We start from the raw sequence: 24,575 nt of genomic DNA, 5'->3' as shown, positions 1-24,575 counted from the left end.
AGGAAAGATTGGAAAAAACCACAAGTCAATTAGCCCTGCTTTGCACAACTGTGGGTCAATCTCCTGAAGATATAGAGCAGTGTTCCTTATTCCTTATTAGTCCTGTATTACTGTAGTTTTGCAAGTTTCATAGTGAACTTTGAAGAGCTGTTAAGTCAATAATTGATTAAATTATTGTGATTTGGATCACAATTCGGAAAATGAAAGATACCAGATCATGTGATTGTATGGGAAAAAAACATAATTGAGACACCTTAACATTGTATTTATAATGTTACTATTTCACATCTGTGAATCTACACAACAAGCCACATGTAATTGGGCAATAAAATCAACTACTTAGCATTTCTCTTACATTAAATGTTCAAATCAATGTTGTATAGTAATCTGTTTAGCAAGGAACTTAGTAAATTTAAGATTTCATCTTTAATAGTATTTTACTAGATATTATAATTAAGCTTAGGAAAACTATTTTCTATTCTGTAGATCAAATGGGGAATGCCAAACCCTTAATAGATTTTTATTCATTTTTGAGGTGCAATGATACAGGAGAATGTATTTACAATGTAAGAAGAAAACAAAAATAAAATGAAGTCAGTAGTATGCCATACAGAACTGTGTACTGTATGGAGCGAGCTTTTCAGGTCAGGTTTAAATAGTTTGCAAAATGGCAGTATCCATATTAAATTGAAGTAGTACAGATAGCCTACAAAAAAATGTCCAGTTTTGTGCTTCCAAGTTTACTTGTGCTGTATAGTAGTAATGTACAATGTACTGTACTACTTTTTTATAATGAGATAATGTGGCTCCTCACCTGTCTGTTTCAACATGATACACTTCTATGAATGAGTAGATTCTGTAAAACAGGCTCAGGGATTATTGTTTTGGTAAAACTCCTAGTGAGCCTTTTAATTAAAGGGATTTGAGGCTTGCATATAATACTGGTTGCTTACCTGGATTTTTGTATGTTGGCCTTCCTCTCTTGCTGAGACACTGACCATTGAACCTGCTGTGTGTTGCGGATTGTTTTCAATTCCAATTTTAAGAGAATGCATAGGATTATTCTCAAACTTGTCCTTATTACGATGAAACGCATAAATAGAATAGAATAGAAATCATAGAATAGAAATCAAAATCTGAGATAACAGGGAATGACCAACAGAATGTTAAATAGGTAGACCAAGAGAATACCTTAATTGGGAGGTTTGGAAAATAACCACCAGTCTAATTTTAATAAACCAAAAACTGGAAGGTAATTCAGTATGTTTCTAAGGTGAGTTGCTATGGCTGCCCTGCACACACACATCAATGAATAGAAATAAAGAATTTAATAAGGAGCAGCAGCTGCTCATTCAAGCATTCACTCGGTAGCCAGAATTAAGGACTACATTTAATAGCCTTCTTGTGAGTAGTTTGTGAAACGAGACAAAGGCTTCTCAGTTTTAGTGTGGAGTCTGCACTTAACAACTAACTAAAAGGTCATTCACAGTCACGTCCCAAGGAGAGCATTTTTCTGTTTACAAAATCAATGACAATTTCTCAAGCAATTCCACAAAGAGCATGTTTATAGAAGACTGGTGATCTAGTACAATTTGCAAGTTTATTGTTCCAAATCTGCAATTTTCAATCAGGTGTGCAGCAGAATTAGTCTTCACTGAGTTCCTGTAATTTCAACAGAATGCAGATACCCACTTTCTTTTAGTTTCATTGAAGATGAAATGCCTATTAGGAGATAAGTGTTTCATGAAATGATAGAATTCCATTTTATATTAAGTCCATTTTGCTGACTTTGAATGTTTAAGGTAGACTTAAAGGAAATGGAACTAAGCTAAAAATAAAACAATGAGCATAAACTAACATAACATAATTATCTTTTTAATTGCCTGTCCATAATCTGTCCTATTAATAAAATATAACTTACAATGCATGACAAATTAATAACAGAGTTAGATACATTTTGAATGAACAAGTAATTTAATAGATGCAGATTTTTGTCTTCCTTTCTTTCATAATAATACAGTAGATTGTTTAATAGATTGAAGTCTGGGTTTTGGAAAATGCAGCACATGTTTTCACGTACTTTGGGTTTGTCTGAATATGTTGCAGTGATGTATTTTATGAGTTTTGATAGAGAGCTTCCTTGAAGAGGCCAGTGACTTTAACACTCAGGGCTAAAACTGTCTTCTACTCTTCCTCACGCTGACAATCACTTCTGGACTGCTAGAGCACCATGCGGCTCACCGGACCATCACTTTCTCTCTGCTGTTCATCTCTATTTCACAGTTTTCCGATCCTAGACATCATCTGTTTTTCTCCCCTTGTGTTCTCAGTCCATTGCCTTGGCAAATTGTTTCATTGCTTTTATATCACTCGGTGATATAAAAGCCTTCCTTCATTTAACTCGGCCCTAGAATAAGATCTGCATTTGATTTTCAAAATTTGAGGTAAGCTCTGCCCTTGAACTCGCGCACAGTCCATACTTGAGTCCAGAGGCTCATTGGCCCAGAGCTTCTCCATGTTCCCTGATCGTAAAGAAAACAGGATGGGATTCCAGCCCATTGCTGGGTACTTCTCAGATAAGCTGGTACCTAGTTGTTTAGTTGGGTGGACTGGAGCATTCAGGATAGAGTTCCCTGGACCACATTAGGCCATGAACCCACAATCTCACAGTCACAAGCCCAGAACCCGGAGATCACTTTAATTTGCTTATACCAGCCCAGAATAAGACCACATAAAGACAATAAGGTTATAGGGTCAAGGTAAGAATAAGGGTCATGTTCAAAATACTGTTACATTAGAATTTCGGAAATAGAACACATTTCTTTGGAAGGTAACCAGTACTGCTGCATCAACTTTATTTAAAAATATTAATAGAAAGACAGCAACACATTTATTTATTTAAGTTAATCACTTGCATATGTAGTACACACAAATACTGAAAAAAAGTGTTGAAACATTTAAATTTTAAATCCGTTTTGAGCCTGTCTTACTTTAGTGGGAAGTTGGAAAGTTTATCAATTTGAAGTTATAACGGTTTGTTCATTATATTCGTGTGTTACTTTTATTCTGCCTGTATTAAAAAGTTTCACTCTTAAAAGTAAAACTGCTTTCAATAACTTTTATTTAATCACAGTGGCAGAGGGATGTCAGTCTGTAACAGTATTGCAAATGTTTTGTCATTTAAAAACACAAATGCCACATCTTTATTTCAAATTACTGTAGCATTTAAATGTGCTGTTTTGCCTACTCTTTAATTTAAGTTTTAAGCCTTCTCTCCTAATTGTCTAATATCAGTTTTGTCCTCTGAAGTAAATATTTTCTTTTGCTTTGTTTAAAACCTCTTCACGATTGCAGCCTTGAAACAATAAAGTGCTTCCCCTCAAGTCAAGTCATAAAAGCTGCAATCCTTTGCATGCCTCTTTGAATAATGACTTCTTTCAGACCGTATAAGACGTTAAAATTGATTTGATTAGTTCAATTAGGTGATATGAAACTCATGTGTAATGAAAACCCAATAGGACCCGTGTTTTGCTGTATGTATAGGGAAAATCTGTCCTCTTTCATGAGTTATAGCCAGTTGCTTCTCAGAATTATCTACAACATCCCGATCTATTCCACACCAAAGCCTGCACCATCTGAAAAAGATATTTTATCTCCAAATTAATTTCTGACAGACTCTGTCTGGGTTCATTTTTTATTACCATTTGTCAAAGTTTCTTCTTCTCCCCTAAGGGCTGTGGCAAATCACAGAGTGATACCATGAGCAATGAATTTGGCAACAGCAAAATGCTAAATCACAGTATTGCTATCTCTGCAGTTGTGCTCTAATCCTATTAGTCTCCTGGAATGATATGGTCACCTCTGAGGCAGGCTGTTTCTGCATATTCTTAGTGTGCACCAGGTTTGCCTTCTGTTATACTGCCTGTTCCTTTCTAAAAGAAACAGCTGCAGTCATCAGTATGTTTATCCCAGACCGTTTTCTTCTACCACAGGTTTAATTCTCTTGCTTGTATAATTTTAAGCTTGATTTTCTTAAATTCTTCACTAAACCATCTTTTTGATAATTAATTCAGCACTAGAAAATGGTAGTGAGTAGCGGGCACAGATTAGGATTTGCTTCATATCTCCATACATGTTGAGTGAAAAGGCTGTGACTAGTTTTGAAATGTTTAATATTAACATTGTGTCTAAAATTGAAGTTGAGTAGACTGTAAATGCCCTGGCAGGTCATTGACCATGACTATCACCAAGAAGTTGCCCAAACTGACCTTAGAAAAACCGATTAAGTTGTTATTGTTCATTACCAATTTTTAAATACATAAACATTCTTCTGAGACTTCGGTTACTGGCTTTACTCTGAAGTGGATTGGATTTTACATGTCCTTCATTAAGTTGTTAAGATGTTGTGAAATGTGCTTATTTATTTCATTAAATTATGTTGTTTAACATTCAGTGGTCCTTTCAAAGGTCAGAGATTTGCATGAATGTTGTAGTGAAACTTGAGAGATAGTAGTGATTGTCAGGGCTATGAAACACATTAAACAAAACCAGAGTTGACTTGGCATGAGCATTTTTAAATTGGATTTTCAGTGGATGATTAGCTGATTCTGAGGGGAAAATTTTAAAATGATTGATGATAACACACTTCATTTTCCAGGTGAACGTGTCTCTGACAAACTGCAATTCATTCTATTTGCTCAGTCTGTTGAGTGACATACACAGTAAAGGAAGTGGTCTTCTTATCATTATATTACTACAAAATAGTTAAAGCATTAAAAAGTTCAGTTTTGAGGATCTAAACCTACCGTATGTTTTGCTTCCATTAGCTCAACTTCTCAGGCTCCTGGACTTGAAATTCAGTCAGTTTTAGGTTTTGAAATTTCATTTATTTTTCTTTAGAATTCTTTTCCTTACACAATTTAATTTTTTACAGGACTGATGCAGGAATGTAGCAGAATCTCATGCTACCAAGTAAAGACGCAGTTTCAAAGCTTTCTTTTGATCACCTTATCTCTTGCTAGGCTCGACAACAATGCAAAAGTTACCATTTTGTGTTACAATATCATACATCTATGGTGTGTTGATACCCCTGATAGTTATTAGATGAATCATTAGATTAATGCAGGTACAATGTTTTCTACAGCAGGCGAAGCTTTAAATAATCATTGACCACAACATTAGACATTCTCTTTGGATCTCTCATGGTAAACTTTTCCTGTCCCCTGTGGATAACCTTATAATGAGACAGTCAAGGGCAGATGGCATTAGGAATAACTGTATTGACTCTACATTTACACCTCTTTAGTTGACAGTTGTGTCTATAGTCATTGGAGGTAAGTTCTTCGACTTTATGACAACTGGCAATCTAGGGCAGGAATGTCAAACTTTTCTGGTTGCAGGACATCTAAATCTGAAAATAAAATCAATTTAACACATTTCTTTTTATCAATAATGCTGCTGTTACTTACATAGTTTTGGAGGCTGTGCTGCATGTCCACTGATCCACTGTAAGTGCTGTCAGATCAGGTTCACTGTGTAAGAATACTGATTTTACACCACTTGCTGATAGCCCTAGTCTAGTTCCTGGATTGGTTCTAAAATGACATCCATGAACATAAAAATTAATAATCTAGTTCTTGATTGTTCCCTTTGTCAAAAGGTAACCCCTCATCTATTTGTAAATTGCTAACTAACATGAATTTAATTAGTTTAATAAGTTCCTGTATCCTGTATTATACAGGTTATATTGAATTGAAAAAGTATGCTTGTTTGACAAGAAGGAATTATAGGTCTCCACTACTAAACAAGATAATTTCCTTTAAATACTTTAGAAAAAACAGAAGTGGTCTCAATAGATCTCTTATATTACTGTACAGTATGTGTTCTAGTGTCTTCAACTATCCTAGTTAAACAAACACCATACTTTATGGAGTATAGTGAGCCAATCAAACAAACCTGTTTGTTTTAAAGCCCAATTAAATAAGAAGAAGCTCTTTCCTCTTTGAGACCTAGTTCCTTGAGATGTACACATAAGTAGACTTTGGTATGAAAGTCAGTCGTGCAAATTTGGATATATACATTACAGTGGTTTCACAAAAACTCTATGAATTCCTACTGTATGCCGATGCCACATAATTGCTGCAAAGTATTTACAGCTCACTTGCCATTCCTAATTTAGCACCTTGAGTTGGAGTACATCTATTTTTGAAAACATGATGATTTTATTACACGTAAGAGGTAGATGCCTCAAATGATCAAAATCCAAAAACAGCTTTAAAATATGGTTGTGTGTGTGTGCTATAAAATTGATCTCTAACTGAAAGCTCTGGCAAGAGGACAACCCCTTGGAATACATTCCCATTTAACTATAAGTATGGCTACTAAGCACGCTTTCGGCTGCATGATGCTGCAGTGGTCAGCATTGCTGCCTCACAGCACTGGGGCCATGGGTTCAATTCTGGACCTGGGTGCTATCTGTATGGAGTTTGTATGTTCTCCTTGTGTTAGTGTGGGTTTCCTCCAGGTGCTCCATTTTTCTCCGGCAGTCTGAAGACATACTGGTAGGTTAATTGGCTTCTGGGAAAACTGGCCCTGGTGTGAGTGTCTACATGTCTGCATCTGTGTGTGCACTGCAATGAACTTGCATCCCGTTCAGGGTGTGCCGTGCTTGCTGGGATAGGCTCCTCCTCGACTCTGAATTGGATAAAGCGGTTAGCAGATGGTTGGGTGGGAGCTGCCTTTTTCAACCCCCTTTTCTTTTCCTTAACCACCACCATTGCAGTAGCTTCTCTGTTCTATTGTAGGAAGTAGGAGAAGTGCAGAAACCTTGTACTGATAGCCAAGTTGTCTTTGCCAGGTGGGTCAAAGCCAAAACAAAGTCTCAGATTGCTTACCCACTGAAATCATCAATACTATGGGTGGGGGTTGAAGATTCTGAAACATTATCAGGGGGAAGTGGTGACCAGTGCCAGTTCTGGAAAAATACACTACTATAAAGTCTTGAAATGTGTGTGTTTGATCAATTTAGGAAGTTAATTTGTGCAATTAACTCATGAATGGCTCACGGTGGGCCATGAGAACTGTGGTGTGTTAATGTTTTCATTTTAAGTGGCCTGTAAATTACATAAATGAAAATGAAATCTCCAGCTCCCATGATGGACAAAATTGAATTGTTCCAGAGGTTAGAAATTGGTGATTTAAAGGTGACCTGTGAAACCTGCTGGGTTGTGGTTCTCACAAGCAAAGACTATTCCCGTTATAGAGCTACAGTATTACTTCCATTCTTCAGACCTCAGTACTCAGAGTTAAATCTTAAGCAGAGTTGAAAAGAGTGCTCAGTAAACTGATACGCATTGGCAGGTTCACAGCCTCTGCAGGACTCTGGATTCCATTAGCTGCTGTGTGCAGGCACTGAAGCACCTCCACAGCCTGCTTTCTCTGCAGTGTAGCACCAAGTTACTACTGCAGGTATTAAAAAGACTAAAGCATTCTGCTTGAAAGCACTGCGGCTGCTTTTTAAAAAGTGTGAATTCTTTTCTCTAATAATAATAATAATAATAATAACAACAATAACTATATACAGTATTATTACATATATTAGAATATCTGAAACCTTGTGATCAAAACGAGCAAAATAATGCAGCTTGGATTTTTTTCCCTTTTTTGCTTTTCTCACAAATTAAATATGATTCTAAATGATTCTATATACTGTAGATTGGATCTTTTTATTTTCATTTTGTACTTCACAAGAAAATTTGAAATACATATGTTAAACCTATTCAGCACAGGATTTCTTCTTAATCTATTTGCGGTGGTCAGTAGACTGTAAAGATTATTAAATCATTCAATTTTTTTAGAGCTTTTTGACTTTCACACTTAGTCATTAGAATACCTCGCCAGGTGGAAGCAGAAAGCTGCCCTTTTCAATTTACTTCCTTTGTCTCCAACAAATTTGGCTACTTTTGACCTTGTCTGACAGACTGATGGGCAGAGAATACTTTGTGTGATCATGTGTTTAGTTGCGGCCTGTCGAATAAGAATGTTGAATAAGAATCCTACTGTGCTTGCTCTTTCAACAAAAAGTATCCATGTAAAATGTCTCAAACATAACCTTTTACATGTTTATATGTTAGGGTTAGGTTTACTTCTTCTACTGTATATGTCACCATGAACAATCGCAGTGACAATAGCCTGATATATTAATGTTTCTACTCTTTTGCAACAGCACATAGCACATTTTCTATTGCTGTTCCCTAAAACTAATTAGAAAAGAGAGAAGCCAGTTTTAATATGTGTGAAAACCTTTGAAAGTTTTGTATTGATTAAACCTTGGATCCTCAAAGAGTCTTTATTTCTCTTTTCACAGGGGGGATTTTTGAAACCCTGGAGAATGAGCCTATAAGCGTAGAAGAATTAGCCTTCAAATTTGCTGTCACCAATATAAACCGAAATAGGACCTTAATGCCAAACACCACACTTACCTATGACATTCAGAGAATAAACCTCTTTGATAGTTTTGAAGCCTCCAGAAGAGGTAAGTCTTTTACTGAGTGAATATTTGGAAAATATTGATTTCATTTCTATTCCTGTATGTAGACAGAGATCACCCCATTTTTCTGAATGTAATGTACATTTGTCCCATATTTGTTGAATAGTGCTGTATGCATTGTGTGATTTCATGCTTAATTATTTGACTTAAAAATTATGGATTTTATGGAAGTAAAGTAAAACATGAATGTTTGGTGTTGCAAAGTAGCAATTTTGCACTTTCAAAGAAAGGGCCATTCTATGTAAAAGATTGTACAGTAAGTTTATCACAAAAAACAAATATTTAGGTTAGAGATTGAGGATAACTACAATAATATATTTATTTTATAAAAAAGCTTTCAAATGCAAAATCTGAAAACCCTTGTATGATTATCCAAAACCTAACAACCAAACCTAAGGTTGCTTTTTTCAGTTGCATGTGATCTGAAGAAGCCTCATTTTGGTATTTCAAGAATATTTATTATTTATTACTCTGTAAGTCCTTTGTATTACTGTTGTTATTAATATTGTTTTTTATATCAGAATTTACAGGTAGTTAATTCTCAACATGTTGAGTGAACATAGTGTTGAGAATCTCGTTCTCTGACCTAACCATGGTGAAGAGAATTATGAGTTATTCTAATTAGTGAGACATCAAATCTGTGTTTTTGCTAAACTTCAGCATATGTGTTTTTCCTAGAAATTAGATTAGTATTTTTTATTATAAGATCCTATATTGCACAGATGACAGTGAACAATGAATCCAAGCAAACTGATGATGATGTACTGGGCTTAGCCTGAGATGTAATGATTTCCAACCCTACTGAAAGTTTATTTTTTCACACTTTGGGCTTTAAACAAATACATTATACAAAACATTAAACCACACGCACAAAATTAAATTGTTTCAAAAGCCTGAGCAGTTTTGTAAATGCGCTCCTCTGATTTCATTGCTGTGTATTAATCATACTGCAGATGACACCTTTATGTAATTTGAAATAAGTTTGAGACTTTACTGGCCATATACTTTTACGGAACACTTGCAGAATCTTGTATAAATGTATAAATTATAAACTAGAACTCCTCCACTCCAGAAGTCTGACAAATTTTGATGAGGGGGCATTTGCAAAGTATCTGTATTTTTATTTTTATAGTCTAGGTTTTAATAAAACACATATATCTTCTTACAGTTCAATGACATGTTGTCCTGGTTAACTAGCATCTCTAAAGTGCTTCCTGTTGTTTGTGGGCTTTGGGATGGACTGGCATCAACTTCAGGGTATAGACATGCTTTGCACTGTGTATATGCTGGGTTAGGCTCCTCTTTGGCTGCAAATCTCCAAACTACAAAGGTAGATGGATGGATACAGATTTGGCCATTTCTAACCTCTTTAACAAATACAGGGTTGCTCATATCCTGGCAAACAATGGGTGCAAAGTGGCATACACCCTGGACAGGACACCAGTCTATCGCAGGATTTGTCCACTGAATGAATGACTAACATCATTTAGCAGGCTGACTAATATTAGCAGGGAAGAAATACTAGTCTAGTCACTGGTTTTCTAGTGTTTTCCAGTCCTGCACAGAAACTATTTTTGGTATAAAATGGTGATTATCTTCTACATTGAATGGTACATGGTAACTCTTCTAGAAATGTTTTCTGCTGTGAAAGTTCCCCAGAATTTGAAAAACGTTCATACAGATTTAATTGACATACGGATATTTTACAAATGATCCAATGTTTTATAACTTAATTTAAACAGTTATACCCTCTTTAGCTCTTGAGTGTACCAGAGTGAGAGCTTTATCTTGATGATGATAAATTTAAGATTATCAAAATGATTGATTACCCCCCAACACATTAGGATTTTCATAAATACACAGCTCATGACATACAGTATAAGGGACTGAAGATTCATATATTCCCTAAAATAACACTTTGTTTCAGGAGTAAAGTAAAAAGCTAACATGTTTTTATAGCAATTGCTGTAAAAAACGAATAGAAAAGCAAATTTACTGTTCCAGCAGCAGAGATGATTCTTAGCTAAGGCCATAATATTTCTCCATAATTCTGATACTCTCATAGTCTTCTGATTTTCCTTTCTTCCATTCATTATCAGAAAGATGCCAATCCTTGGTAAAGATAACCTTGGATCTACACCCTGAATGGTACTCTAGTCCATCACAGGGCAGAGACATGCACATAGGGACAAGAATTTAGACACTATTTAACCCAGCCTTCACTGGGCTTTGGGCTGTGGGAGACCACCCAGATAAAACCAATATTCCCACTCACACATGCAATCTCCATACAGAAAGTGCCCAGAGTAGTGTTTAGCCCAGGACTGAAGATGTGGGAAGCAGTAATGGTAACTGCCATGCAACTGTCAGCCTATTTTAATTTAATATTTACTGAATTTATCTGAATTACCAACCTTTTAATTTTGTGATGCTTACCTGCCTTTAAAGCTGTGTTTATAATTTTAAACTTTTGAAAATAAAAACACAATTATGACACAAAGTAAATATGAACTTAACAATTTTCCTGGATGCCATTAAAGAAACCTTAATGGCATTGACTTAGCCATTGAGGGGTTGTAATGGATGGCTCTCCAGGACCAGGAATGACTGCCACAGAGCTTTACCATCCTGCTTCTATTTCCTAAGCCCAGAACTGTCTTTTCTAGTTTTTTTTTAATAAAGCCTATTGAGATTCTTTATCATTTGTACAGTACCATTTTATATACAGTCTATATATAGTATGCTTCCTTTGTTAATTATACTATAAACTACTGGAAGGGTACTGTTTGGGCAGAGGGGAGGAGAAGGCGAGAGGGGAAAGGCAGATGGGATGGGATAGCTTGAAAAGGGAGAGGAGGGTGAGACGAAAGGGATTCATGTTGTTCTTGTATTTTTGTATTACACAATTTGTTTGAAACCAGCCTCGTGAAAACCTAAAACACATTGTTTAAAAATAACACCGTTCTGCTTCTCTCCAGCCTGTGACCAGCTCGCACTTGGCGTGGCTGCAGTTTTCGGCCCTTCTCACAGCTCCTCGGTCAGCGCCGTGCAGTCCATTTGTAACGCGCTGGAAGTTCCCCACATCCAGACCCGGTGGAAGCACCCCTCAGTGGACAACAAAGACTCGTTTTACATCAACCTCTACCCAGACTATGCTTCCATCAGCCGCGCCATTTTGGACATGGTGCAGTATTACAAATGGAAAACGGTCACGGTGGTCTATGAAGACAGTACTGGTAGGTGCTAGTTGTGTTAAATGGTGACGCTGTCAAAATGAGTAACCCCTCCTTTCTTGTCAAACACTATGGATTCTCCTACCCTCATTTGTAGGGAGCACAACCACCAGTCAAATGTAGAGAGCTTAAAATGTCTCTATGAATTTATAAATTCATTTAACTTGTACAGTCAAAAGCTGGTTCACACAAATATTGTTCCTATGAGCTTATTATTTTATTTTACTCCTAACGTAATGTTCATAATATTAATAATGTTTTAACTGTCTTTGTTGTTCTCTTGATTCATTTGTGGCATTACGTGGGGGCGTGTCCAGTGTGGAGGCGGAGCTCTGGTTGAAGGGCGACGCCTTGCCTCTGTAGTCCCAGCTGTTTTGGCTTCCAGCTGATGAGCCCCAGCTGGGCGGGTCCTATAAAGGCACACTGGACAGCCTCCGACGAGACGAGCAGGGGGACCGCTGGAAGGGGGGGTTTTTTCCGACAGCCCCCAGGGGATTTAAGGTTTTCTTTTTCTTTTTGCCTGTCCCATCACACACTTTCACTGGGGCAGGCATACACACACATTTTTGTTACGCACTCAGTTCTTGTTTTGTTTTTACCTCGCCCTGCTCACCAGACTGGACCCCGTCTAGCGGCTCTTTTTTTCCCAGGCTGAACCCCATTAAATAGGGTAAACCCACCCTGGAGGTAATGCAGCACTTTTTCTTTTTGTTTTTTTGTTGCATTTTTTTCACTCTTATTGTATTGTTTTTGGTCCCTGATAAACTCACACTGGTGCTTCCATCACCTCACGCGGGGTGTTGAGTTCTTACTGGTGCCCACTACACACTGTCACACATTTAATGTTTGTGTATTGTTATATACAGTACAGTACATATAGACACTGCAGTTTGTCCTTAATTGTCATATTTTCTTCTTAGTATAGTGAAAACAATTAAAAACAACACAATCAGTAACGTGACTGCATCAGTTAGCCTTTGGAATTGAAGAACATGTGGGTTGAATAGCAAAACTGGACTGAATGATGTATAGTAATGGCAAATATTATTGATCTGAGAGACTTTTAGAGAGGTGTTGTTGTAGAGGCTGTCTAGAAGGGTATCAGGGGTATTTCACACATGGAAAATGTCCAGCTGGGCAACATGTGGGCTCAACATGTGTAAAGGAATAGGCACAGTTAGCTTTAGTTGTGGTTCTGATCCATCCATATTAACATAAAATGCAGTTAGTATTACTAAGTAGGGGTTCCTAATAATTTGGCTAGCCATTATAGCTAATATGACTGTGTGTAAGTATTTAACTGTTCTGATTTTTTCTGTGAATGCTAATGAGAGTAATCATGCTTTTTCATGCTTGAACAAAGAGCATTGGTTAATGTGTCCTAAATCAAGAAAATTAATATGTAGATTTAGAAAAACTAAAATTAAACCCACTTCTCTGCTGTTAATCGTTTTCACCTATATAGATCCTGTATTGTGGGATGTATGTCATTTTTTTTACATTTTTTGCATGAGTTATCTATTTAATACTGTGTTGTTTCACTTTATGGAGGCAAATATTCATTGGTTATAGGTCTTGGGTAATAGGTTGATAACTCAGTCTGAAGTAGACAAGACCTTCTGTGTTTCAACTGTGTTTCAACTTGTGTTGAAAGGAATTGAAATATATTTTGAACACCCCAGGGGAATAGATATTATCAAATGTTCCCTAGTATATCATTACAGCATAATTTTTCAATAAGTTTGAATGGTTCCTAGCAGTCGCTGTTGTAATTAAGAAATAAGATAAGACAGAAATGCTAATTTAATTAAGTTGTGTTGATGGCACTTACGTATGTGTCATGAATCAGCACAGAACCTAATGAAGTTTTGAACTGCATTTAATGGCTGGAATGATTTGGTCAATACACAGACTTAAAAGAGGGAATTAGACACCAGTGGTTCAATTTTCAGTTCATAACAATTTCTTAGACCTTCCCGTCTCCCCAGTTTACTTCCATGTCAAAAAACATCCTTCAGCTGGGGATGTTGTCTGAACTGAAAGACAAAGTGTATTCTCAATGCCTATTTTACACAGAGAAAGAAAAAAATGAACTCCCCTCCCTCTGCATATTGTTGGCTATGCAGGCTGTTTTTTTCATTTTTTCAAAAACATAGCCTTGTGTAACCTGATTTATTTCATTTACATGTGAATTCTGTGTACAGTATTTCTCATAGAGCTCCATTCTTTGTACTGAGAATTTGTTTGAGAACCTGATTATTTTTTGCCACGGTAATTATATTTTGTCTTCATCTGTACAGCCCTTTTGTTCTTAGCTATTCACTCCTCTGCAGTCCAATACAAAGAGGAACTGATGACATCACAGCAAGTGGGCCTTAAGCCTTTGAGCAAAATGAATTAGCATTTATTTTGATTACTGTTTCTACGTGCTCTACATTCACTGGATGTGCTGTGAAAGAAATTAAGATTGTCCTTGTGTATCTGAAAACTAATAACCGGAGTTGTTATAAAAAACACCTTTTTTTCATTTTACATTTGAAATTATCAGTGGGTTAGGAGCTTCCACTGTCATACTTAGCAACTGAAGCTTCTTAAACAAAAATTCATATTCATTGATGTGGAATAACTATGCTGAAATATGATTCAGTGACTCATGGTGAAATAAACAATAATGTCAAAATTAGACAAAATAAAGTAATCCTTCAAATTGATCTATATATATTGATTTTCAGGATGTCTGTGACCTGCTGAATAGCAGGTGAAAATCAATAAGATACAAAGCACCTTTTCCTGTGATTGAAATAAACTTTGAAGAGGAAAAAATAGAGGATGGAATGCTTTAGTGTCAGATTACTGCACGTGTGGCAAAGGTAGATTTAGTGAAATAATCTATTGCTGCTTAAGTAGAAGATCTGGGGAATCTAGGATACAGTATGTGTGAAACTGACAATGGAGGTGGATGTGTTGTTCACTGCAGGGGATGCACACAGACAGCAGTGATTCAATGTTTGACAATTAACTGACACCTTAACTAACACCTTCAACTGTGACATTATAATCAAACTCCAGTAACTACCATCCGTACTTAGTTTACTAATTATTCTTTTAATGCATGAATCTGAAGGATTTAAAAAGCAACACTAGTATTTCTTTCATATTGGCATGACAATGGCTTAATTAAACAGAGAAAAGAAGAGAATCAAACAGCTTAACAGGCAGCTGGCAGCAAACACCAGCTGCTCTTGGCATTAAACATCTCACCTCCCTGAACTTGTGCAGAGGAACCCATCTTTATAGGCTTCTGGGGTCGGTGGTGAAACAGTGATGTTCAGGTTGAAGTCAGTAGGCCAGCTCACGCCAAACAGGCTCTAGAAGCCTTTATTTTCTGCAATACAGTCCCTCAGGCCCTTTGTGTTACCAGTTCCCACCATCAAAAATTAACCATTTGCATAGTGCCTGTCTCCCCAAGAATATACTATACCCATGACAAGTCATTAAAATACTGTATTCCAAACTGCACTGCAGGGGAAATAGATACTCAGTGTTTCATTGATTTTAAAACTTCACATTTAATCACTGTAAAGCTGAGTGGTAGTGATTGGTTGACACAAGAGGGCTGCTTTATGTCTTTTAAAGACACACTGCGGTTAGTGTAATCAATACACAAAGAATCTCCATTGCTTGCATCTACATTGTGCGAAAGGGTTTTCTGACAGATATGATGTTTAAATTGATATACAGTGTGTAACAATTTGGTCTGCACAAGATAATTATGAAATTGTATTAAGTGGTATTTATGTTGGCTTTCTAACCAAGGCAGTGGTTAGCATAGCTGCCTTTCAGTGTTGGTGTCATGGGTTTAATTCCTGGTGTTCTATCTGCATGGAGTTGGCATGTTCTTCCCATGTTTGTATGGGTTTTCTCTGGGTGCTCCAGTTTCCTCCCACAGTCTCAAGTCATGCTGGTAGGTTAACTGGCTTCTGTAAAAATTGGCTCTGCTGTGAGGGTATGCATGACTGTGTGTGCCCTGTGATAGACTGGCATCCTGTCCAGGCTGTATCCTGCCTTGCATCAAACGCTTCTCAGGCTAGGCTCCAGGCTGACGTGACCCTGAATTAGATAAGAGTTTAATGAAAGTGATGTGATGTAATATCTATGTTTTTTTCCTTTGAGGTTTGTGTTGCAATGGAGCAGACAGAAGCAATCACAAACCACCAGTCTCAAAGTTAAGATACGTTACTATTTCTCATCCTGTTAATGCAACCACGGTGTTTTCTTTTAATGAGCAGAAAAGGAAGGCATTGCTAAGCCTGTAGCACTTCCAAAAAGCTGATTTCTGTTGATTGGTGTTGGCAGTGCACTTAAGGCAAACAAAAATCTAATTTAGAGATAAGTCCATAATGAAGGCAAAAGCATCAGAGAAAAGGCAATTAATGTATCGACTGATGTAAATAACACCACCTTTCTGAGCATGGCAAAGCAGTACTAAGACATCATACTTGAGTGTAATTGTTTGTAATTAACTTAAGCCTATTTGAAAAATTAATAACAAACAGTGATCACCAGGGACCTGTGTTTTACTGAGAAGTGGTTAGCCGAAATCGCTACTCTGTGTGATGCAATACATGTAGGAAATGTTTGTTGATGCACAAAAGGGTGAGGTGACAAATGGCAGTGCAGTCAATATCTATCTTGACACCACAGGTTCAAAGGTTTTTCCTTAACAGAATTTGCAATTCTGAAGTTACAAATATTTATACTGTAGAAAAGTTGGAAATCCGAAATCTGAGATCTGGCGGATCTGAAAATCTATGGTTCAATTAAATAGTCAAAATTTCAACTGGGGTAAAATCCAGCATATACTGGAGAAATGAGGATTTGGATTGGGAAACTCTAATCCTATATTAAGAACATTTACTATTTCCTTCACCTCTTACCCTCTTTGCCTTCCCCTTTAGTGCTCTCTTATGATTGGGATATTGGAAAAAAAGTTGGATTAATCTGTACACGATAGCAATTTTCTTCTCCACTTATCTTTCAATAATCTCATTTCACCAAATTTTATAATCTCATTTCATCAATCCTTTTCCCTTGACTCAGTCACTGTTGAGGTGTGTTATATTATTTGATAAAGTGACCTTTTCTTGTCAGATTGTTTTCTGTGTTGATCTCCAAAGGCATATTATTATATTACTGTCTAGAATGCTTAACCTTTAAATTGCTAAAATTTTTATTGAACTTTACCTACCTAGTGTCCACCGATTCTCTCATTGTCTAAACTGTTTACATTTTTCCCTCTGAAAGCCTACAGTAATAAATATGCAAATTTTTGGTTTAGTGTGGCTTTCACCTTGCATTGAGCCATTTGATTTAACTGTACTTTTTATGGTTATACAAGGACTTTCATTGGTCTTAACTACTATAATCTAAGAACCACGGCTTGTTTGGAAAAAAATAATTCAAACATTCATGTTATTTGATTCCACCCAGTTCATCATTGGACCAAAAACAAGACTAAATCACTGCACTTTTTAAGAATATTGGATGTGCTCCTATAATAATAAAGTAGAATAAAGTCTCAGACCAGGACACTATTATTCGCACTCAAAGTAATTGCCATTCACCTCTGGAACCACATGGAAACCTCTTCGTGACTTTTCATTCCACACAACATTGTTCAGTTCAGCAAAAGACCAAAAACAAAGAACAGGTTGCTCATTGTTGACTTGAGGAAAACAAAATTTAGATGGAACCTGGGCTGATGAATAGGAGGGATGGCCATTCACTTTATGGGTCGCCTGTCTAAGTCAAAGCATCAGTCCTGCTTTGGGATTCCTTCTGTCACTCATCAATCCATATGTGCTGAAAAAGGGAGACACCTTACACGAACAGGAGAGCGGGATGAAACCGAGCCGAAGGTTTAGTGCAACTCTCAAAATAGCTGAGCAACAGACTAGGATCATGAGATGAATCTAGCTAAAGAGTGAACCTCTCTCTACCCACTCCCCAATTACTCACAACCCAGTACCAGCATCTCAATATAGTCTTGTTTTTATATTGTAAAGAGCATTCCTGGGTCTGTGTTGGTGGCATGGGGAATGACAGCATGGAGACAATTTGACTGTTTTTTTGCCCTTTTCATGACAGTGGGGCATTCTAATCACCAACACAAAGAGAGAAAGTGCAGACATCCACTGGACACAGAGGATGAAATCATGTTGTTTTAGCTGGTTACTATAAGTCTGTGATTAATGTTGATCTATGTTATTTTAATTAACTTAAAGCCAATGCATTAGTAATTTAATGATCATATAAGGGTTGGTTACATATGTCTTTTAACCATACTTAATATACAGTACTGTATATACTGTATACTAATGTACTGCACAGTGTAATATTGTACATTATGTGACAGTATAGGGATGGACTTGGAATTATATGTGAATTTGGCTTTTAGCGACAGTTCTCCACACTGAGCCATTGTGAATGTCAAGACACTACTGTCATACACAGTACTGTATATGTGTAAACATGTATTCTCATCATGCAGTCCCACATTGCTCCACTTAGCATTCACTATGGCAAATCATGGTATACAGTATAGGGATGGACTTGGAATTATATGTGAATTTGGCTTTTAGCGACAGTTCTCCACACTGAGCCATTGTGAATGTCTATGAATATCTATGAATTGGCTTCATTACTCTGCTCTCCTCCCCACTAATAGCTGATGTGTGGTGAGCGTTCTGGCGCACTATGGCTGCCGTCGCATCATCCAGGTGGATGCTGCACATTGGTGGTGGTGGAGGGGAGTCCCCATTACCTGTAAAGCGCTTTGAGTGGAGTGTCCAGAAAAGCGCTATATAAGTGTAAGCAATTATTATTATTATTATTATTATTATTAACATAATTCAGAATTACCATAGGAAGGTGATACAATTGCACATTTAGTGGGGAAAGCCGAGGTACAGTAGTCGGCTTTCCTACACTTTCAGAAGCCATGTTTTGCAATTGAAATTACATTCAGATAATAATTGTCATGATCATTTGTCCCCAAAGGCTGTCTAATATCTATTGATTGAAATCTGTCTTGGCTGGTGGAAAAATCTAGGTCAATCCATAATTACCTTGTGTAGGGGCATTTGAAAATTGAGTTCAAAAGACGTCATTTACAAGTTCAGCCATTTCAATTGCACAACTCCCAGCTGAGCTTTCCAAATCAATGCACGGTTTCTTCATTATTGTAGTGTTCCCCATCATGGGCGCACTTTCAATTTTGTCTGGATTTTTCATTACTTGGAGATCTGTAACCTACTACTGTTACTATTTTTTAATTATCCACTTTTTATAGCATTCATGGATTCTGAGCAGTCTGTGTCTTCTAGGCCATTTATTTTATTTTAGTGAGTGAAGAGTTACAAAGAAATACATAATGTAGTAGCTCACATAATTTCTGTGTGCTCTGTTGTGTGCTCTGGAACAATTAAAATGAATTCAAGGCAATACTTTTCAAGCCTTAACACGTATCATTTCCATTTTAAACAGCACTTCCTTTATATTCTGTGAGTTTTGTGTCTTTGTGTCTGTGAGTCATTGCTATTGCTGTGGCTGAAGAGGTTTCATTTCTATTGTGTGTAATACACACTCACATGCTAAATGATATTCAAATTGGACAGTCCATCACCATACTGTGCATGCTTGTTTTGTATTTCTGAAATCCATGCTATCTAAGTTCTGTGAATTTAATCCAAAATGTAGATGGGCACTATAAGAATTTCTAAAATGTGACTGAATGTTTGGAATTTGCAATTTTATGACAAGGTCCAAGGGAAATTCACTTTCACCTTGTCAGTGACTATCACATTATACCAATAGGTGCAGATTTATCAGTGGTCCTGGCAAACCCAGCTCAGTTTGTCTTGTCTAAAGGGAGAACTCACACCTCGTCCTTGACAGCCTTTCCTATGTGTTCTCTTTCTAACGGTTGTCTCAGCTAAGTCTCCTGGCTGCATTTGTCTGTTACACACTTGGCATCCTTCATACCCTTTGCTAAACGTATTCATCTGTCTCATGATGTTTGCCAGTTAACTCTTTATAAACTGTGATCTAGTCTGGTCTAAAACATCTTTACACGGTACTGCATAGGGAATCTTTCAAGCGGATACAGGGATTGTATAGACTGTTTTCTTTTTGAAAAAGCAAAGGTTAACAGTTTTGATTATTTGTGCAGTTGATGGATAAACATTTCACATGGTGTCTTCTACAGACATTACATCATTTTTTAAAGAAATATTTTGCTTCATGTTTACATATGCCTCTAGTGGACATGTCCTGTATACATCTGAGATCCCACTTAGCTTTTCATAATTTTCTGTCATAACCGATGAATATTTACTGTCACATTAGACTCTGCATTTCTAAGATATGCTGCTGAATAATTTCTGGGTTATTAAACTATCCCATGGCAGTTTAAGCTTAAATAATTAACTAGATATACATCTGCGTGTCCATTTATTCATACATTTTGAATCATGAATGTAGTACAGGAAAACAGAAGTCTACATAAAAATTAATAAAAGAGTAGCAACAAGTAAGATTCTGAGGTTAATTCAGAGGACCTATGGTTGCCAATCTAGCCATTTGCTCATTGTCAAAAAAACTAGATTAACATAAATAAATAAAGGATACAAACATAATGACCTGTCTCTCGTCTTCACCAGCTCTAAATTCAATAAAGCTGTTTTAACAAGCGACTTTCATGGACAGAATTATTTGCAAAGTGCTGTAGACAGAAATGGAATACCATAGAAATGTATACAGTATATTAATATCAGAAGGCAGCTAATAACTGTTGATGTCTTTAAGCAATTCTGATTGTAATTACTGTATACTGCAATTTTGTTAAAAAAATAAGAGCTGCACAATACTGCAAACTATACAGTTTCAATTATTCTGTTAGAAAATATTTTTTTCGCCAACTGTTTTTGCTTTTCTTTGGGTCAAATTCTAACTGAACTTCTATGAATTATCTATTTTATGTTACTGTTAAGTGTTTGCCCCGTGGTCTTTCAAACTGTTGAATTCTAATTATTGTGTAATTAACAGTACATCTTGTCAGCATGTACTGTATGGTTATCCAGCTAATAGAGCTTTTACATTTCTTTGATGTTGTGTAAATTCTCCAGGTGTTTATTTGAAGTGACATGGCTGCATAGCAAAGGTACTTCTTTATTCTGTATTTCAGACAAGCCACATATTAGTAAATGTCTTTGGCTTTAACATGCTTGGTCATAAGGGTCACACCTAACTATACAAACAAGGTGCCCATCCCTCCCATATAAGGAAGTGATACTGGTTGTTGAATGGGGATGACAGAGAGTTGCTGAGCAAAGATTGCAGGGGTGGAAACACTGAATCATACAGTATTTTTAGTGATGTGTTACCACTTGATTGGTAAAAAAAGATGCTCGTCTTCCTCCTCAGACTTTCATTTTTAACTTGTGATATGATTGTTTCTCCGTTTTAAAATTCAGAACTATTCTGACATGAATTGCTACCTTTTTCCTATCTTTTTCCTTAAGATTAAGGCAAAGGGATTCCTAGTATGCATGAGAGATTCAGTCTCTCCAAATTTCATTTTGTTGAATTGCGATAAAATGGTAAAGTGAACACCTATTTTTTATCTATCCAATATCTTGGTGATTTTACCTGGCCAACTATGTATTGTAATTTTCTATTACTCAGTGTGAGGCTTTTTAATTTTACAATTATTCTTTACAGTATATCTTAGGTTAGTTTCAAAGGCCCTAAATAGCTCTAATGCTTGTTGACTCTTAAGGTTTGTGAACCTACTGGTTAGAGTTTAATAAATTTACTGTACATCTCAGTTTTCTATTTTCAGAAGCAGAACTTTCAAGGCTTCTATATTGATTATACTATGACTTTTGGGTGTGATCAGTTATCAATGCCCGCTTTCTTTTAAAAGTGCAGTTTTTACTCTAATTCATGACTTTTCTCCAGGATCTTTTCTTAGAATAGGAAAGATGGGGAAGATCTTTAGTAGAAAAGTATGGTTTCTTTTGCCTTTCTCTTATATTATTTTAAATTCCATAAGCCATTATCACTGCACAGCTTTTACTATCAGATAAATTATCAGACCTGGACAATTTCATTTGCATATTGACTTTTATTGGCTTTGGAAAACAAAAGTAATTTACCAGTAGCTAATATGTGACAGCACAATATTATCCTGACAGTGTGTTTAATGAATGAGGAAAATGCAATACTTTTAAGAGGAAGATGTAAATATCCTTTATTTTTAACGTCTCTGTTTGGTGTCTTATTTCTGTTTTGCCAGAAAGCCTTGAGGGATGACCACGCAGATGTGTCTTTCTCTTATTTCAGAACAATTACCTTTGAGTTTAAGATATTTCTGCACAGTTGCCCTTTGTGGTGATTTTAAATGAGATGCATAGCTATTCATAGACAAGTGTTTATAGCTGCAGGAGGCTGGCAAATTACAGTAGGAATGATAAGAGTCTGAGAGTTCTGATAGCCTGCCAATCACTTTCACAGTGCAGAAGAATGCAGAAGTTGCCTTCAGATGTACAGATTAGAGCCTAATAACTACCAACACATGACAAGCTGTATTTCCACAAAGTATACTGCAAGCTAAACGCAAAGCTGCATTAGGAGTAGTTTTGTAGTGCTCAGTCCCAGACTAATTCAAGTCATTTTTGTATAAGAGCAGATGATTTTGTTGATTTAGAAAAGAAAAAGGTTATGCTGTTATAGTGTTCGTCAAAATAATTAATTAGTACTTTGCATTTAAGCAGAGCACAGATTAATCCATCAATAGAGAATATATTCCCATTATAGTCCCTTAAATGAGGTATACTGTAAATGGCATTCAGCAGAATTTTGTTTGTGCCAAGGGATGCTGACGTTTATACAGATCAAATCTGTACATTGAAAGTATTGAAAAATTGGGGTTATATAATTTATTCACAACATGAGAGGAGTGACTGTACATTGTGTACTGCTGTTAAAACAATCTTCAAGATCATGGTAACAAACCACTGTTTTTCTTGTCGTTTGTTATTTTTATTTTATTTAATCTTTTATTTCTTCTTTAATTTAAGCATTCAATTTGTTTGTTTTTGATCATCTAAATTTTGTATTTTCTTTCTGCGTTGTTTATTTTTTTCTAGAATAAGTGTGTCAGCTTTTGTCTCAATATCCTACTCTTTCTGGTATTAAAATTGCTATCTGTTTTAACAACCAGTTCCTGGGTTCAGTTTGAAACTAAAATAATATATGTATACACATTAAATATTTTTTCATTAATCTTAAATACAGATATACATACTTCTGTTTATACTTTAAATTTCACTTCGTCCGGCAGGGTTTTGACTTCCAGGTTTAAAACTCCTCAGAGGTTAGACCTTGACTTCATCAGCACCAATGAAATTTCATTTTTCTCAAAACTGAGAACATCTATCTTTCTCAAAGGTTTGTGAGGAAAAGATGAAGGCCTGATGATCCCATTTTCTTTTGAGAAGGCTAGAGAGCCGAGAATGTAGTTTATTTTCCGATATTACATGGTATTTGCAATTTAGTGAGTGGAGCATACCATTTTAAATGTCGAAGACAATGACGTACATGTATCCTTATTTAATGCTCTAAATTCATTGGAAAAATGATGTAAGAAAGGGTGCTTGACAAGAATAATTAAATAAATTGAAGCTGCATTTTTTTTCTCTTTTAAAAGTTAATTAATTCCCACATACCTTAGACCTTATAATTAAATATTTACTGGGGTTGTCCTGCTACCCACACAGAAGCCAGGTCTCAAAGTGTCAAATCTTGACTGAAAGCAGGTGAGGTGCTGCTGTTGCTCAACTGGGTGATGAAGATAAGAATTTAAACCCTTTCTGTCAGCCACTCCATGTTCCCTCTTGCAACTTCTTATATTTTTAGTGATTTAGATTTTGGTGATAATTTAAAATAATAATGATTTATGATGGTATGGTGGCACAATGGTTAATCTACTGCCTTTTAGCATCTAGGCCCTTGGTTCCATTCATTGAGTGCTACCTTTGTGGTTTATGCACGTTCTTCCCATATTCTCATAGGTTTCCTACTAGTACTCCCACAGTCCAAAATCATACTGGTAGGTTAATTGGCTTCTGGGAAGATTAGCTCTAGGTATGTGTTTCTGTGTGTATGCACTGCAATGGACTTGTGTCTTGTCCGAGGTGTATACTGTCTTGACCTGTTGCTTGCTGGGATATGCTCTGGCTTCCCCGTGACCGTAAATTTGGATTAAGTGGTTAGAAAATGGATGGATCCATTATTTAATATTGACAATCCATATTATCCAATAATGGATTGTTCTGAAGATTTCTACTGTCCTCAGTCATCTCCTTAGTAGCAGCCAATGGCTGGAAGGAGTTAAGGCTGAGCTAGAATGGTTGTAGTCATAGAGTTTACTCAGTGAGCTGATTGACTTCTGTAGCTGATTGACATTGAGAAACAGTGAAATAACATTAGAAAAACAAGGGCAAAAAACAACAACCACATTGATTTGACAAAAACATTTAAACCAGCTTAAATTGAAGTTGACTTAATATTTATCATGCTTTCAGGTGAAGGATACGACATTTGGATCCAAGGTCACAACTCTTGAATACAATTCTTGTACTAAAGGCATAAATATAATAATGCAAAGGAACAAGTAATAGGTTTATTCCATGCTGAAAAAAAGAAGAAAGAGAACACAACGTTTCGGCCGT

At 36.3% G+C, this 24,575-nt stretch overlaps 1 protein-coding gene across 2 annotated transcripts in view; it reads left to right on the top strand.

Moving 5' to 3' along the window:
- The window catches only part of grik1a (glutamate receptor, ionotropic, kainate 1a), a 91,347-nt gene that overhangs the window by 26,632 nt on the left and 40,140 nt on the right, over nt 1-24,575 (top strand). For both annotated transcript variants that reach the window (XM_088920643.1, XM_088920644.1), the window contains exons 2-3: nt 8,366-8,533; nt 11,527-11,784. In XM_088920643.1, coding sequence (XP_088776769.1) covers nt 8,366-8,533; nt 11,527-11,784 — 426 coding nt within the window. The remainder of the gene's footprint in view (nt 1-8,365; nt 8,534-11,526; nt 11,785-24,575) is intronic.

The sequence above is a fragment of the Atractosteus spatula genome, chromosome 7, assembly GCF_055471065.1.
Source record: "Atractosteus spatula isolate fAtrSpa1 chromosome 7, fAtrSpa1.hap1, whole genome shotgun sequence".
Classification (NCBI taxonomy): domain Eukaryota; kingdom Metazoa; phylum Chordata; class Actinopteri; order Semionotiformes; family Lepisosteidae; genus Atractosteus; species Atractosteus spatula.
Note: the sequence above shows the minus strand (reverse complement) of the source record. Positions and strands in the feature narration are given on the sequence as shown.